At 47.2% G+C, this 17,284-nt stretch overlaps 1 protein-coding gene and 3 non-coding genes across 5 annotated transcripts; 1 reads left to right on the top strand and 3 right to left on the bottom strand.

The window, feature by feature from the left end:
- The first annotated feature begins 1,086 nt into the window (after positions 1-1,086).
- Positions 1,087-7,289, top strand: LOC112839232 (low affinity immunoglobulin gamma Fc region receptor III-A-like). Of its 2 annotated transcripts, none has more exons than XM_025892033.2 (5): positions 1,087-1,229; positions 1,920-1,940; positions 2,306-2,557; positions 4,749-5,003; positions 5,960-7,289. In XM_025892033.2, exons 1-5 carry the CDS (start codon positions 1,190-1,192, stop codon positions 6,133-6,135), a joined length of 744 nt encoding a protein of 247 aa, XP_025747818.1. In that variant the 5' UTR covers positions 1,087-1,189; the 3' UTR covers positions 6,136-7,289. The 2 variants fall into 2 exon arrangements, with proteins under 2 accessions (XP_025747818.1, XP_025747817.1); XM_025892032.2 differs by having other exon boundaries at positions 2,303-2,557.
- A 1,712-nt stretch (positions 7,290-9,001) lies between these two features.
- On the bottom strand, positions 9,002-9,075 carry TRNAN-GUU (transfer RNA asparagine (anticodon GUU)). Its single transcript has one exon. It is a non-coding gene; the product is annotated as a tRNA-Asn (tRNA).
- Positions 9,076-16,269: 7,194 nt separating this feature from the next.
- Positions 16,270-16,341, bottom strand: TRNAD-GUC (transfer RNA aspartic acid (anticodon GUC)). Its single transcript has one exon. It is a non-coding gene; the product is annotated as a tRNA-Asp (tRNA).
- An 837-nt stretch (positions 16,342-17,178) lies between these two features.
- On the bottom strand, positions 17,179-17,250 carry TRNAG-UCC (transfer RNA glycine (anticodon UCC)). The gene has a single exon. It is a non-coding gene; the product is annotated as a tRNA-Gly (tRNA).
- Positions 17,251-17,284: the final 34 nt, after the last annotated feature.

The following is a 17,284-nucleotide window of genomic DNA, read 5'->3' as shown; positions in this document are numbered from 1 at the left end:
GGGCATTGGTCCCCAAGCAGCGGCCAGCAGGCACCCGTGCCGGCCCCGCCGCCCCTCTACCGCTGCCAAACCTCACACCTGTCGGCTGCTCACCTCCCGGCCTTTTCCAAGGCTTTTTCGAGTGAGACCTGTCCCAGATGTCCAGGAACCCACTGGGGCAGTGGCACTGCCAAGCAGAGCCATTTGATTCTTTGTCTGAGACCTGGATTTAAACAAGGTGGGAGGGGAGGAGGGGGAGGGGAGGAAGGTGCATGTGTTGGGGAGGGGGGTGCATCTAGGGAGCGCAGAATAGGTTCGAAATCTGATGGCTTCCCCGCCGCTGCACCTCCACCTTTTTCAATAAGGAGCCCGGGCCAGCCGAGGCCCGGTGGGTCCGGTGGGTCCCGGAGGGGCTGAGCTCCCCTGAGCTGCGGTGACTTAGCTCAGAGCCCTGGTAATGGTGGGTTGATCGGAAAGAGCTCCTGCCCTCTGCTCCCCTCCATTCCTCCTTCTCTGCCTTCCCTGCAACCAATCAGTGACATCCCCCACCCCCACCGCCAGGACTCCATTCCTCCCCCACTGCTCGGGTTTCCTTTAACAGGGGGTGTGAATCTCAGGGTCAAATTCACGCTAAGAAGTGCATTGCGGATCCCAAGGCACATGCATTTTGAATTTTGAAAAATATGCTGTTGGAGATAACCCTGGAGGGAGGGATGCTTTCTAGGGGTTTGAAGATTTCAATGTAGCAGGCAGGTCCAGGCTGGATTACGCCAGGTCTGGGCAGTGACAAGTTCTGAAGTAGAACCAGCTCTCCCTCTCTAGTCTCATCCCCAGGGTCCTGCTATCTTGTCTTTGGCACTGAGTGGATCCAAACCCACCAGGTGGGGGGGAAATATCTTGAGATTTACCAGATGCATTCTGACAGCCTCTGCGTCACCAGATGCTCACCTGTAGACCTATGTGGACCCCCAAGGGGGACATGCCCCCTCAGCTTCTCTTCCAGACTTTTTTCTTCCCCTTCCTGCCCTATCATGGGGCTCACTTGTCAGAATTCTGGTTCAGAAATCAGATGATGTTCTGGGAAAAGGAACCTAGAGAATAATGAGCTGGGGGGGTGGGGGAAAGACTATTTACTTCCTCTCTTCAAGTCAGCTGTGTCCCTTAAGGGCTCAGTGTATCCGCGGTGACTTGTTCACTCTGATGTGGCAGCATGAGGCAGTTGCTGCCCTCAATGGCTCTGCTGCTCCTAGGTAAGTCAGAGTCACTTGGGCTGAGAGAGAAGCTCCAGATGCCCTGGGTTCAGCAGAGCCCACTTTTCAGGCCAGGGAGAGGACCCCTACCAAGGAATAGGACCCCTTACCACACGCAGGGCGCTCAGCTCAATCGAGCTCCCAGGACAAACCCCTGGGGGGCTAGAGATGAGAATGCAGGCTCTGATTTGGGCATAACCAGGAAGCCAAGGGGGACTGGGAGGTCTCTGTTCCTTCACCCTGCTGGGGCTCAGTTTCCCTATCTGTAAATTGAAGGCTATGGACCAGATAGATGGTCCCTAAGTTCTGTCTCTTCTGCTCTGACATCCCTGGGTTCCCCTCTAAGACCTGATTTCCACCCTCGTGGGAGGCCTTGGGTTGATGTGGTGTCTCTGGCTTGATTCAGGGAAATTCAGTCTGTACCCTTGTTTTGGAAATTTGAAGAGGGACTAAGGAGGAAAGGAGTGGTGTTGAAAGCAGGGATGTGGGTGGAAGGCAAGACAAGAGGCGTCGACACTGGTGACTAGAAGGCAAGCAGCGGGAAAGATAGCCACCATACATACCTTGATTCTTGGCGACACGGCGGGACTCCCAAGGCAGGGGCTGGTGGGGGAATTTACACCCCTTCCACACTCCAGCCCCCTGATCTCCACTTCTGCTCAGCATTTGTTTCGCCCTTTTGTCTTGCAGTTTCTGCTGGCACACAAGCTGGTGAGTTTGCTTTCTGGTCTCGGATGGATCCAGCTAGGCACGCAGTGTGTAACAGCCATGGGACCCTGGGAAACGTGCACCACGTGGGAAACAGTTGGTGTGGGGTTGTCAGGGGGCACTTCCCCAGTACAGTCAGGCTTGGCCCTAGGCTTCTCTGGCTAATTTTCCTCAGGGTAATGAGAGGTCAGAAACAGGGCTAAGTGCCTTGAAGCCAAGATATTCTGAGTCTGAGTCACCAACCAAGGCGGAGTCGCCAAGCGTGGGTTTGCAGTGGGCTCACTCTGGCTCTGAGCCTCCCCGGGAATGCTAGTGTAGGGTCCGCTCCCCTCCCTGCCCTAATCCACCTTCTCTTGGCTCCTTAGCAGACCTCACAAAGGCTGTGGTGGTTCTGGAGCCTCCATACAATAGGATCCTCACGTTGGACAGTGTGACTCTCAAGTGCCAGGGGACCTATCCCCTTGGGGACAATTCCACCCAGTGGCTGCACAATGGGACCCTCATCTCAAATCAAACCAGCTACTTCATCAAAGCCGCCAGCGTTGAAAACAGTGGCGAGTACAGGTGCCGGAAGGGCCTCTCCGAACTCAGTGACCCCGTGCAGCTCGAAGTCCACATGGGTGAGTGGGCGAAGGGGAAGAGGGGACTCGCCAATAGAGGGTGGACGTGGAAGACTTGAGAAGACCCGAGACTTGGGGGTTAAAACTGAGACGAGATGATCTGTGGCCACCCTGAATTATATCAGAGTCGTAGTCCCATCTCCAAGCAGGACTTGGGCAAAATGTCAAAAGCTGGTGCCTAATGGACCCGGCACCCTGCAGGGCAGAGTCCCAGCAACCACCGTTAATATAGAACGTACCCAAGAGAATGGTGTCACCTGAAGGTCAGGCCGTGCCGTTAGTGCTCACCAATATTTATTGAATAAGTTAATGGTTCTCTTTTTATGACCTCCATCTCCATCTGACTCTCAGAGGCACAATGCCCTAAGTGACCCTCCGAACCCTTCCAAACGGCCCAGGGTCCTATCTGCCGCCCCGTCTGCATCAATACCACACTCAAACTTAAACTTCAGCATAACTCTCCTGGTGGGGATAGAGGCATGTTCAGCCTGCACACTGGTCATGGAACGGAAGTCTTTAGCATTGTTTGCAGAATGCAGGCATCAGAAACAGGTGAGGGAAGGATGTCCGAGGCAGGGCTATGTCCTAATCTCCCTGGAATCACAGCACCTGGCCCAGTACCTGCAGTGTTCCCCTCTCAAGCCTGACGCTACCTCAATGGCTGCCTTGGGGGCACCATGTGTATGGGTGGAAGGAGCCTGGAGGGGAAGGGGGGCCTGACTTGCAAAGAGTTTCACGGAACTAGGCCTCTGAAGCTGACTTTTGTGGCTCCCTAGCCTCTGACCACCACGTAGCTGACACGGTCTTCATGCTACAGAGTTATGGGGAGGAATGTCTGTTCTCGAGCTAGGTGAGGCATGGCTACCTTAGACCAAATAAAATGGGTTATTAGAAAAATCAAGCCTGAGAGCTATTAGTTTGCCTTGGAGTTCGATCTAGAACCTGGGCTTGGATGTCCCGTCAATGAGGATTGCACTAAGCTGTGACCATGAGCATTAACTTCACCAGGAAAAACTCTCGATCATCTTTCAAGACTCGTTTCACTTTCTCCTCCTCTGAGAAGTCCTCTTTGTGCCATTCTCTTTGGCCCTTGAGACCTTTGTTCTTCATCTGTTGTAGCACACTGTGTTGGAATTATTTCTGCGTATGTGTTTTTCTATGTTGGGTCTACAGATTCTTTGAGGTTAGGGATCATGTGTCTTCGTCAGCAGGTAACCCCAGACTGCACAACACCTGGTACATTAGTGAGTGCTCCACCAAATCTTTGCTGAATGGATGTACATATGGACATTCATGAAGTCCATGGCAGGACAGACTGGCCCAAAGGCCACCAGACTATCTATATGTATTCTTATAACCGTAATCTTTTTTTTTTTAGATTTTATTTATTTATTTGACAGATAGAGACACAGCGAGAGAGGGAACACAAGCAGGGGGAATGGGAGAGGGAGAAGCAGGCTTCCTGCGGAGCAGGGAGTCCGATGCGGGGCTCGATCCTAGGACCCCGGGATCATGACTTGAGCCGAAGGCAGACGCTTAACCAACTGAGCCACCCAGGCGCCCCTCAACCTTTCCTTTAATGGAGCAAATCCTCTTTTATTTTTAAGATTTAAATTATTTATTTATTGAGAGAAAGAAAGAGAGCTCGTGCATGCGTGGGTGGAGGGGTAGAGGGAGAGAGAGAATCTCCAGCAGACTCTGTGCTGGGCATGGAGCCCGATGTGGGGCTCGATCCACGACCCTGAGGTCATGACCTGAGCTGGATCCAAGAGTCAGACGCTCAACCAACTGAGACACCCAGGCACCCCACAAATCATCATTTTCAAATGCAATTTTTACTCTTTGACCTAGAACTTACGGTGGCTGCTTGTAGCCTTACCTGCCATAGCAAATCCCAGGGCAGCCCTAAGGACCCAGCAGATGGCTTCCCCCCTACCTCTTCCCTTAGTCCCTCTGCTCTACCCTTACAGTTTGATTTGTGTGTCCCTCTTCCCCTTTAGACAAAAAGTCTTAGTGTGACATGAGTTCTCCTGCAGGGCCCAGTGGGCTTTTTCCTGAAGCAAGCTCTGCAGGGATGGCTCCCAGGCTGGCTCTCCATGGTGCCCCAGGATCTGGGTGGTGAGTATCCCCTTCCCAAGGTCTTGGCTCTGATTGCTGAGGCCTCTGGGCCGGTGGCCTTCATGTCTTTCAGGCTGGCTGTTGCTCTGGGTCCCTCGGCAGGTGTTCCAGGAGGGGGAGCCCATTACGCTGAGGTGCCACAGCTGGAAGAACAAGTCCGTATGGAACGTTCAATATTTCCAGAATGGAAAAAGCAAGAAGTTCTCTTATGGTAATTCTGACTTCCACATTCCAGCAGCGACAAGCAAACACAGTGGCTCCTACTTCTGCAGGGGGCTAATTGGGAAGAAAAACGAGTCTTCAGAGCCTGTGGACATCATCATTCAAGGTAAGAGCTGCACAGCCCCCGAGGGTCCAGAACCTCCTGGGCATGGATGGAATCTGCACTCAGACTGTGAAGATGAGTGGAAAGGAGATTCTGGAATATTCCACAGGCTTCTTTACAAGGGGTTCTGAGGGGTATCATTGATTCTGCATGAACAGAAGCCACATTTCCTGTCCCATAAGTACACCTGTCCCTCCTTGCCCCAGTCACACCATGCCCACAATGTTATGTGTCCCTACAGTGGTAGCCCATCTTCACTGCCCTCCTTTCCTCTCCAAGCCTCAAGTCTTAGCCAAGAACCAATCTGGTGGGCGCCCCTCACTGGCTCACAGAGAGGGCATGGAAACTGGGTCCTGGCTCTGCTGCTCATTAATCATGTGACAATGCATAAACCATTAGTCTCTTTGAATCTCAAGTTCCCCTTCTGTAACAAAGATGAGTTGACGTTTATCGGGCACCTTTCAGTGTGCTGGACACCCCACTAAGTGCTTCTTTCCATGCACCCAGTTTGACCATCACAGTGACCCCCTCGCCACGACGTTATGAGGTTATAGGTATTATTGAGTCTGCCTTACAGGTGAAGTAACTGTAACCGAGGGGAGAATGGAGGGGGCGCGTTAATGTGTCTCTAAGATCACACCAAAGATTCAAAGACCTTTATTTTTTTTTTTAAGATTTTATTCATTTATTTGACAGAGAGAGAGAGCACAAGTAGGGGGAGGTGTAGGCAGAGAGAGAGGGAGAAGCAGGCTCCCCACCGAGCAGGGAGCCCGATCTGGGGCTCAATCCCAGGACCCTGGGATCATGACTTGAGCTGAAGGCAGACCTTAACCAACTGAGCCACCCAGGGGCCCTAGACCTTTATATTTATTTAACCACTAGATAAAAGGAAAGAATTGGACACCAAATTTCTGCCTTAACAAGTGTCATTTTTCTCATCCCTCTGCTTCTCCCATTAGGTTCAGCAGTTCCATCCACCTCACCACTCCTACACTGGCCCCAAATCCCTTTCTCCCTGGTGATGGTACTCCTATTTGCAGTGGACACGGGGCTGTATTTTGCTGTGCAGAGAGACCTTCATAGCTCAACGAAGGGCTGGAAAAACAGCAAAGTCTCCTGGAAACAGGGCCCTTAGGACAAATGGGGGTAGTAAAAGCAGCACCTTTGAGCCTCTTTCTGGATTCACAACCCCATCATCCCCACCAGGCAGCTCTGGGAGCAGCAGGAAAACTGCGCATCAGGGTCTAGGCTGAGGATCTTCCACTCAACTCCATTTTGTCTTGGTCTCTGCTGGAAAGGAAGAGTCTGCGATCTCTAGGAGCCAGCCATGAAGCCCCAGTGAGTAGACACAGTACTCAGACTTGAATTCTCAGAACTACGCAGATACTTTCTCTGCCCAACTGTCTGTCACAGCAAAGCCACAATGCAGACTCTGGATGGTGACCCAATGTATGAACTTGTTCTTAAATAACAGGATAAGTGGATAAGAGAGTTATGGACAAGGGCCAGCTGGGTCATGGTCTACATCTGTTGCTGCCACCCTAAAACCCCTTCCATATAAATTGTGGGGGCTCTTGAGGGTCTAGGGGAGATAGCAGAACCAGCGAAGGGGGTGGCTTGAGAAAGAGCAAGGCAGTCCAGGACGGACCAGGGGAGACCCCTGCCTGGGCTGTCTTCCTAGAACGTGAGCGGTGGTGTAGGTACAGAAAAATCACAGGGTGATGTAGAATTGATTTTTCAGGGGAGCCCCTGTCAGAACTGGGATGGTGTGTGAATATTTAATGATGAACGCTCTTGATGTCTGTCATGAGTAGAAAATGCTCTCGGAAAGGGGTTGGGGATGGGACGGTCTTGGAAAAGAAAGAGCAGATCAAACTCTGTGTCCATAGGAAGGAGAGCCACATTGCTGTCCCAGATTAAGCTCAGTGAACAGAGATCACTCTGGGTCTGAACTGAGAAAGCATGACAAGAAGGAGTCTACAACAGCTGTTCAGGAGGCAATGGGCAGGACACGAGGACAATTGTGGGCCAGGATAGTAGGAATTAGAGAGAGGAGATGCGGGGACTATGACCGGCTTTCTGCTTCAGTATTTAATACAGCTCCCCCTCCAGCTTCACATCATTCGGCCACCAAATGCTGGATAAGCGATACTAAATGTACTCTGCTGAGTTAAACTCTGAGACTTTGAAATCACGGGCGTGGCTTGTGGAAGAAAGCTTAGCTGTCTCTTTCTGTATTAGAAGCTTTAAGCAGAGCATTTCTTGATTCCAATAAAGCATTGAACAAGATTTTGCATGCTGCTCTCCAAAGATGGAAAAACCATGATAATAAGACCTGAATGGTAAAATCCATTTTTCCTCCTGCTGTCCAGAATTCTACCAAGGATGAGTTTGGGTTAACGAAATCATATCCACACAGCTCACACGAATTAACCAGTTGCAGACTCAACCAATCTTGCTAAGGCAACTGGGTGAAGGGGACTTTTATAGGTGGTGTGAGATGGGAGGGTGGGTGGCTGTTAGAGTTAGTTCCGAGCAGGTGGTGGACAGGAGAAGGCATCCCCAGGAAGGACATAGGGGCCTGGACAGAGGTATAGGTTAGTTAGGTGTCACTTATGAGCTACATGCCAACATGATTCAAGTTTGACGTTTGAATATTACATGAGATCCAGATATGAGGCAAGTGCATGGGGAAACCCCATTCAACTCACATCTAGGGGGCCTAGGTGGCTTGGTTGGATGTCTGCCTTGGGTTCAGGTCATGATCCAGGAGTCCAGGATCAAGCTCCGGGAAAGGCTCCCTGCTCAGCGGGGAGTCTGCTTCTCCCTCTGCCCCTCACCCTGCTCTCATGCTCTCTCTATATATATCTTCCTCTCGAACAAATAAATAAAATCTTCAACTCACATCTATTTAGTACTTATGATGCCCCGAGCTTGGGCTTAGGTGCTGAAGATAAAAAGATGAACAACATGGGGACATTCCTGGACGAGCTTTCATTCTAGGGAGAAAAGCCCAGAGGAGGGAATGAAGAACAGCCTGCAGAGGCTTAGTTTTGTGGTGGTGAAGGATGAGTAGGAGTTTGCCAGGCAAGGGGGACAGACGATGAAGAGAAGTTTGCCAGGCAAAGATTCAAAAGCCAGAGTAGGGCTCAAGAAAGTAGTTTAGCTGTTTTCTAGTGTAAAGAGCCAGGGAGGGAGAGGAGCGAGTTCAGGATCATGAAAGGCACTGCCTTCCAAGCTAAGGAGCGCCCCAGCCAGCCAAGCAATCCTTTGAGGGATTTTAAGCAGAACAAGTTTGCATTTTAGGAAGCCTCTCTAGCAGCTATGAGGAGGAAAGAAGGGAGGGGGGGGTTGAAGACAGGAACCCCGCCCCCGGAAAGCCGGGTAGTTAACCCAAGGGGGAAGTGGTAAGGATGTGAAAGGCCGCGAGGCTGGAGAGGAAGGTGTCTACTGAAAAGCTAGAAGGCATTCTCTCCAGACACGGGTAAGCAGTAGGACTCAGCATGACTAGGGGTCCAGGTTCCGGACACGCCTGTTTCATGAGTAAGGAAATCCAAGCACAAAGGCAAGGCAGGCACAGATGTGCTAACGAATTCATCTTTGGCTTAGCAGTACTTGCTTCCTTTGGTCGGCAAACATTTTTAAAACATCAGTTTCAAGGGGCAGTTTTCGTAGGACCTAAGTCAAGCCGCTAAAGGGCTTGCTACCAACCGCAGGGTGGATCTTGCAGACCGACGGCCTGGAAACACCCAGGGGGGCGGGAGAGTGAGAACCCGAGAGCAGCGCCCAGGACTCCGCGGCTTCCGCGCCCTGAGAGGCACAACCAGGTTCTAGTGAAGCCGCTTAAAAGGCTTCCTACCAAACCGCAGGGCGTATCTTGCAGACCGACGGCCTGGGAACACCCAGGGGGGCGGGGAGAGTGACAACCGGAGAGCGGCGCCCAGAACTCCGCGGCTTCCGCGCCCCGAGAGACACACCCCGGGTTCAAAACGCTCAACTCCCGTCCCTGGGTGGGCTCGAACCACCAACCTTTCGGTTAACAGCCGAACGCGCTAACCGATTGCGCCACAGAGACAGGCGAAAGCTAGCGCCTCTGCCAAGTCAGTTCACCGCAGAGAACATTCGTACTGCTTCCTCCTGTGCCCCAAAACTCGGGCGGGGCTGGTGCCCTTCCGGCGCACCGGGCGGCCCGAGCGAAGCAGGGCTTTCCCCCGCGCTGGCACCTGCTTAGACCTGGGACCGGCCTCAGTGCCCGCCCAGACGAGGCCGAGAAGCCGGAGCAGCCGAGGTCTCTGGGGAAGCCCTAACGAAGGCTCTCTGGGCTCGCGAGTTCCCTTGGTCTTGCTCCGGAAAGTACAGTCAACTTTTTTTTTTTTTTTTTTTTTTTGCCGATCTAGACAATTTATGTGTTCGTGTCAGCTTGTTATTGTGAATATTTAAAATACGGCATCACGTGTCCGATCCTGCCTGGCTCAAGGGAGCCTAATAGGCCGAGACTAATCTCCAGCCCCAGCTGTTTTGAAAGGTTTCCACTAGCGTATTAGGCACCCGGGCAGAACACAGTTTATAAATGCCAATGACTTAAGGACTTTCACACTGAAATATCCGGATCTAAATATCCGAGGGCAGAGACCCCGCATCCAACATCATCAGGCCAGGGATCCTGGTCAGGGCTGGGCCTCCTCTTCTCTCCTGCCTGGAGGGAAGCTCCTCTCTTGGTTCTTGGCCCATTTCGCAGCCACAGGCACACCCAACCGCTCTACCACCGTTCTTTGCCGCACCCAGGCACCCACAGTGTGTGGCTGGTTCAGGGGGCCCCTCCCCAGCCTCCACCCAGAACCTCCTCTTCCTTCTACACCCCCGCCCTCTGCTCCAGTTTAGGTGCAGGTCAAAGTTCCCAGCGATGTTGGGTGAAATGAGCGTACACACTAATGTGGATAGAGGGGCATGGGCATCAGTTGTGTGTGTGTGTGTGTGTGTGTGTGTGTGTGTGTATCTATCTCAGATAAGTTCGCCAAATGATCTCTGCATTGAGACTACCTTTTTTTTTTCACTTTAGAAGTTTGGCTTTAAATGTTCTTTACTTTATAAAATTATGGTGAGGATAGGTGATAGTTGTGGCTGTGGTTGTTTTCTAAATTTCCTAACTTGGCAAAATAAAAATTTGGCAACTCTATATTGACCACCAACATTTTAGGGGAAATTTTACTCATCCGCGAAGTGCAAGTTTAGGAACCGCTACTCTCACCTTCACCTCTTTTATTGGATTGGCAGCAGGAGTTAAAAATTACTTTCCAGTTTATTCTAAACACAGATACGTTTCCTATGCTTCCCTTTGCGTGGACACATAACAGCGATCCGAAAGAAGGCCAAAAAAGAAAGAAAGAAAGAAAGAAAGAAAGAAAGAAAGAAAGAAAGAAAGAAAGAAAGAAAGAAAGAAAAACTGAAGCATGAAAAAGATAGCACAAAATGGGATGGTGAAATAAATCCAAATATATCAGTAATCACAATTTATAGAAATGGAGAAAATTTGCCAAAGTGGATTTTTAAAATATATTTTCTATTTTATCCTGTTTTACAAAAATGACATTAAAACATTAGAAAAAAAACCAGAAGGATTGAATGAAAAAGAATGGAAAAAAGATATGCCAGGAATAGTCTAACAAAAAGAAAGTTGGCATATAGCTATATAATATCAGACAAAATAAAGTGTAAGAAATGATGCATCACGAGGAATGGAGATGGTCACCAGATGGCAATAAAAGACTAAACTCATGATGAACATATAATAACTCTAATAATATATGTATCTAATAAAACAGCATTAAAATATAAAAGCAGGAATATTTGACCTACAAGGGAAAACTGACAATTTCATTTACAGTGAATCTTCAAATTCTATGGTGAGAGAATTCAACATACTACTTTCAGCATTCAATAGGTCAAACAGAGAAAAAAAAATTAAACATATGAACACAGTAAGCTTGGTTTAATATATATTTACAACTCTGCAACCAATAATTTTTGGTTATACATCCTTCTCAAATGCATATAGAACATTTACAAAAATTGACTTTAGATGAGGCCATAAAACAAGTCTTAAGATACATCATGGAATTGGCACTATATAGAACACATTCTTTGAACATAATGCAATTTAACTCAGAAATCAATTACAAAAAAATATCTTTTAAAATCCTCATATAGGCCTGCCTGGGTGGCTCAGTCGTTAAGTGTCTGCCTTTGGCTCAGGTCATGATCCAAGGCTTTTGGGATCGAGTCCCGCATGGGGCTCCCTGCTCTGCAGGAAGCCTGCTTCTCCCTCTCCCACTCCCCCCTGCTTATGTTCCTGCTGTCACTATCTCTCTCTCTGTCAAATAAATAAATAAAATCTTTAAAAATAATAAAAATAAAACCCTCATATATGTGGAAAATTTAAAACCCATGCTTTTTAAATACCTCATGGATCAAAGAGAAATTGAATGGAAATTGAAAAATACTTAGATTGAAGAGTAATAAAAATATAACATACCCAAATTGTGGATTGTTCAAGGTTTTACATGTGCACGAGGGAAAAGGAACACTATACCAACCTTCAATGTTTAGCATATGTGTTAAACAGTATTTTCTGTTAAATATTATCTGTTAGGGAAAAAAAAACAGGCAACTTTTGTAATGCAGTTAATCCTGTTACAAGGAGGGAAATGTACAGGCAGTTACATGCTGATTGGTCAGGGCTATAACAACTAACTTCCCTCAGAAAGAGTCATCTTCTAGGGTCTGCTTTGGCTTTCCCTGGACACCCCAAAAAGCCAGTGCCCATACCACTACTGGCCAACTCTAGGAAACTCTATGTGGGCACTACCCAGAGGCCACTCAATGCCTCCCAACATGCAGGTCCAATTTAAGCCAACCTACTGCGAGTCCTGGTTATAGGTCCCTGTCCCTGTTTGTCTCCCAGGACAGGGCCACCTGAACCCTGGTCCAGGTAACAAGAGTCCAGTGTCAATTTGGCCCCCCCAAGACCGTGGCTGCCCACTACCACTCAGTACTACTCTGTAGTCACCCTTGCTTGTGGCCACTTGTGGGAACTGAAGCCTCCACCCAACCTTGGTACCAAGAGTCCAGAAATAACAGAGAGCAGACAGGCAGTAATGGGTCACACTGAGAGCATCAGCCAAGTGTTGTGGCCGTCCTGTGGTAGGATGGAGGCTGTGAGGCAGACTGGACCACGGGGGAAATGTGGGGCTCAAGGGTGACTGAGGGGCGGGTGCCTCTTTTCCGCAACTGTATTGTATTTTAACTTCAATTCATGGGACAAGGTTGTCTTTTTTCTAAACTCCAAACATCCTCCCACCATTAATAATTGTTTTAGTAATAAAGTGCGAGCAGGGGTGTGGGGAGGGCAGAAGGAGAGTGAGAGAGAGAGAATCCCAAGCAGACTCCCTGCTGAGCTCAGAGCCCCATGATCACCACCAGAGCCAAAATCAAGAGTCAGACACCCAACTGACTTAGCCACCCAGATGCCCCACAGACAATATTTTAAAGACTAGAAAAAAATGTATTACAGTTGTTGTTGGTTCAACAGCAGATGACAAAGGATGCAGTATCATTAATACCCACCCTTTCCTAATTTTAGGAAAACAATTTCAACTTATTCAGACAAGTCACCTAATGACTATCAACCTACTGGAAAGAAATTGCAGGAAGTTGATGCAGTTCCCCATGTTAAACCAGGGCTCAGATAGAGGCAGCTTTTAGCTGCTGACAGCTGTAGCAAACAAAACCAACAATTATTAAAAATCAAATATTTTGGAGATGATTTGGAAGGTTGACATAGTATTTGCACTACAACTTACATTACCCGGAAATCAGTTGAATGAGAAACATAAACACACATATCTATCTATCTATCCATCTATCATCTATCTATCTACTTAAGGACTAATAGGGAATAATTGAAATATATAATCCTGCAACTGTTTAAAATCTTCTGAATACCATTCATGGCTATGTGTCTCAACATAAATGAATCCTATAAAAATAATACTTAGTAAAAAGGGGGGGAAGCTAGTTGCAAAAGACTGTGTACCATCTGATACCAGTTACATAAATTTTAAAAGCGTGAAAATCCAAATAATATATATATTTGATAACACATACACATACACTGAAACTATTACAAAAGCCAAAGAAAGATTACACATAAAATCCAGAATGAGGGTTGCTCCTTATTGGGAGAAAGAGACACCAGATCCAGATAGATTACTTAGATTGCTTCTCATTCAAGGATAAGCACAGTAAGGTTCCTAATCGCAAACAACAGCATCTACTCTAGCTTATTTAAATACAAAAGGATTTACTGAGGGCTACAGATAATTCACCAGGCATTAGGAAGACTGAGGAAACAGACTGGAGGCTGACTTCCAGGAATAACTCCCTAAACTATTCTGTATACAGGGCTACCACACTACCCAGCAAAAACTGCTACAAAGCAAATAACAAAGCTTCTGCTGTTTCCAGGCTCTGCTCTAGAACAAAGCTGCATTGGCCACTATTTACACCTCTAAAATTGTATCTCTGTTTCTCTCCCATGTAACTCAGTTACAAATCAAAATCTCACTGAAGTACATCCAGTTGGTGAAACCTAAATCATAACAGAAACCCAGCCGCAGAGGAATCTAGAACATGTCCTGTTTAGCTCCCCAGCCTCAACAGCACAGGAAAGCAAGCCAGAATGATACTGGAATGGGTGTTGAGCAAACCAATCCACATATTCACTACAGGGAGTAAACTGAAAAGCAAAAATAAAATAAAATAAAACCAACACCAAATTAAATATATAAAATATATTAAAATATAAGCAGGTAATGTTCCCACTTCTGCCTCTAATATAGGACTGTTAGAGAACGAGGGGATGAAAAGCTCTGAAGAACTATGTTGTCGTGGGCTACAGTTGTATATATTCTGATAAACTGTGGCAAGGGTCTGTGCATGTTTTTGTGCTTAAAAGACAGCCTGGGGGTGGGGAGAGGGAAGGGCTCCAGGTCCATGTGTTGGACTCCTCCCAAATTCCTGTGGAAAAGACCCCCATGGTGTATCAGAGGAAAGTTTATACCATCCCGTTGATCCACAATATCTAAGAGAAAGTTTGCAATCTACTGGGTTCATGATAAACAGCTCATAATCCAAGATGGAGTCAAAATGGTCTTGGAAATCAGAGTGGGACATCACTCACAGAGTTGAATATCAAAAACATGGGCAAGAAAAGAAGGGACAGCAGCATAAAAAAAATAAGCCATTGACTCCCAGTCATTCACAATATCCAAGAGGAAGCTTGATATCTTCTGGTTTCACCATTGTCTCATGGATCCCACTGAGACTGGAGTCAGGTATGTCCCAGACTTTGTGTTTTGTTTTGTTTGAGAGAGATGATGGATTAGTAGCCATCACTGATGTCATTTCAAATCAGTGGTTGAGGGATGGGCTATTCAATGAATTGAATGGAGGGATGGGAATAGAGTTATAGACTTACCCCATGTTATATCTCATAATTTCAAAAAGAACTAAAGGGATAATATCAAAAAGCAAAAGGAAACAAAATTACTATAAGGAAAGGGGGGCAAAAACTGATCTGATATTGGGGTTGGAAGGAGTTTTCTATAAATGAAAAAAAAAGTTTAAAAAAACTACCAGGGAAAGTATTTGACTACATAAAAATTAGAAACTTCTGAAGTTCAGAAACACTATGAATAAAATTAAAAAGCAATTTCATTTTCCATCATGGTGGAGGAGCTTGCGTCGTGCTAACCACTCCAGAGATAACAATTATAAACTCCGGACAAAATATTTTTTTAAAAAATCTGTAAGACAATGGATAGCAATCAAATCAGATTGAAAATAAAAGAGCATTCAAGCCCCAGAAGAAGGAATCACAATGGGTGAGATCCTCATCCTGAGGGCACTCGCCAGGAAACTCAGGGGCATAAATGAATGCAGAAAACTAGTCTTATATCCAACGCACTGGGCTTCCAGACTGGCTGGAAATTGAAGAAGTCAAACTCAGAAAAGAGATAGTCTCATCCAGGAAAACCAAATCTGCAAATCAAGCTCTCATATCTTTGGGTCACCCTTGAACTGAGTATGGACTGACCACAGATTTCACCAAGGCCACGCTGAAAGTAATGGCTGGGGGGTGAAAGAGTACCCAGCAGAGATTTCAAGAGCTGCCCCACCAGAAAAGCCAGAAAAACACCGTGGCAACAAAAATGCTTAAAAACAGGAGATTCATTAAAGAAATGATGATGTGGCCACTTAATATAGCACAACGAAGCCATTAAAATAATGTTTTAGACTAACATTTAATGAATTTACAAATATTCACATTTTTAAGTAAACACTCTAGTAGGTTAAAAAACGATATGCACAATGTGATTCCAGCTTTGCATTTAAAAAATGCCAAAGACATAAACACACAGCAAAATATTAATAGAGATTTCCTGGGTAATGGAAATATGGATGCCTCTTCTTTCTTTGTGGTTTGTTTATCTCCCATATTTTCTACAAGGACTACATCTTACTCTTATATTCAGGAAAAATAGTATCTTTTTAAAGTATGAGCCAGCTGTGAGTGCAGGGCACTACTTCAAAGGACTTTAGCCCCAAAGAGTCTCAAACACTGTAGCTTGGTTCCTCCAGGTTACAAATGAAGAAACCGAAGCCCAGAGAAAAATGGCTTGCGCAAAAGCAAACAGCTGCTTAGTGATGAAAGGACAGGTATTCCCATTGTCAGACTAGAGCTCATTTCTGTTTGCTCACCTTGGTTGTAGTAAGGCAGCAGAAAGAGCGCGAACTTTTGAGAACGTGGGCTGGGCACAGGTGGATAGCAGTATACCCAGGAGAAAGAAAGGAGGTAAGTCGTTGGGATGGGAGAGGGCAAGAAGGAGAGTGAAAATCTGGAATACAGGGCTCGAGGTATAGCCTGGATCCTGGAATTTTCTTCCAGTGGGCAGCAAGAAATCATGGGGATGGGAGAAGTTACACTCAATGGCAGGCCTCTTCAGCGGTACATCAGAGGGAAACTCGCTTGCAGGGTTAAGAACCAGGGTCAAAATAACCGTGCCTACCAGTACTCCCGCCCATCATCCGAGAAATTCACCGGTGACAACCATGCTCATGGAGAGAACCTAAAATTATTTAGGAAAACCTTTTGTTTCTGCGGTAAGCGAGAATGTAGACTAAGGAAGGGAGAAAAATATGCCGCTTCCTTCTCCCCGTCGGGGAATCGAACCCCGGTCTCCCGCGTGACAGGCGGGGATACTCACCACTATACTAACGAGGAAAACCGCGGCAACGGGTCAAAAGTCATTGTTTAGGAAGTTACTTCTAAGTTGCCGGGACAATTCCTTTTGCGAAAGATTGCTGATTGTCTCGACTGACACGTTACAAAACTGACGTGATGAGAGCCCTCTGTGTAATTTAAATTTTCTTGCAGCCACATTAAAAAGAAACATGTAATAATTTTAAGACTACATCTTAAGTAACCCAAGATTTCCAAAATATTGTTTCGACATGCAGCTAAGATAAAAATATATAGAGATTTTTTTTCGTACTTAGTTTTCAAACCAGTATGTATTGTACACTCACAGACAGCACTTTTCATCTCGGGCGTTAAGTTTTCATCCGAAAACTTGATCGGTACTTCGATTTCATAACGTCTACAGTTGAAAAAGTGGATTCATATACCCAAGTTGCTCCGAGCGTACACTTTCTCCGACAGCTAAATTGAGCATCTTTTTTAATGGTCTATTTATTGCCTTCAAATAATTGATCTGTTTACCAACGTAGACCAGCAAGTGCACTTCCTCCAACGCATGCGCTAATGTCACGCGCAGGGCCCCGGGGAGAACGTCTCGCACCTGCACGCAGGGCCGGGGGAGACTCGACGCCCGGACTGGGTAGGTTCCTCCGCAGACGGAAGGGCTTAAAGGCAGGCGGGAAGGAGCTGCAGAGAGGAAAGCGTTCAGAGTCGAACACCGCCCAAACGCAGCGGGGCGGGGAAAGGGGCTCTGCCGCGACAGTCGAGCCCCGGCGAGAGAGAGCAGCGCCTGCAGTCCCTAGTTTGGGTTCAAGCTTTTAAAAAAGCACTCCGCGCGCTCTTCCAGGAAAAAGCAGAACGTGCGTTGGCCGGGAATCGAACCCGGGTCAACTGCTTGGAAGGCAGCTATGCTCACCACTATACCACCAACGCCGGCGTCCTTTGGCTTTCAGAATTCCATCCATAA

This window comes from Callorhinus ursinus, unplaced genomic scaffold (assembly GCF_003265705.2).
Source record: "Callorhinus ursinus isolate GAN/ISIS: 27379988/994484 unplaced genomic scaffold, GSC_fseal_2.0 scaffold54, whole genome shotgun sequence".
Taxonomy (NCBI): Eukaryota; Metazoa; Chordata; class Mammalia; order Carnivora; family Otariidae; genus Callorhinus; species Callorhinus ursinus.
The sequence above is the reverse complement of the archived record's forward strand: the minus strand, read 5'-3'. Positions and strand labels throughout refer to the sequence as shown.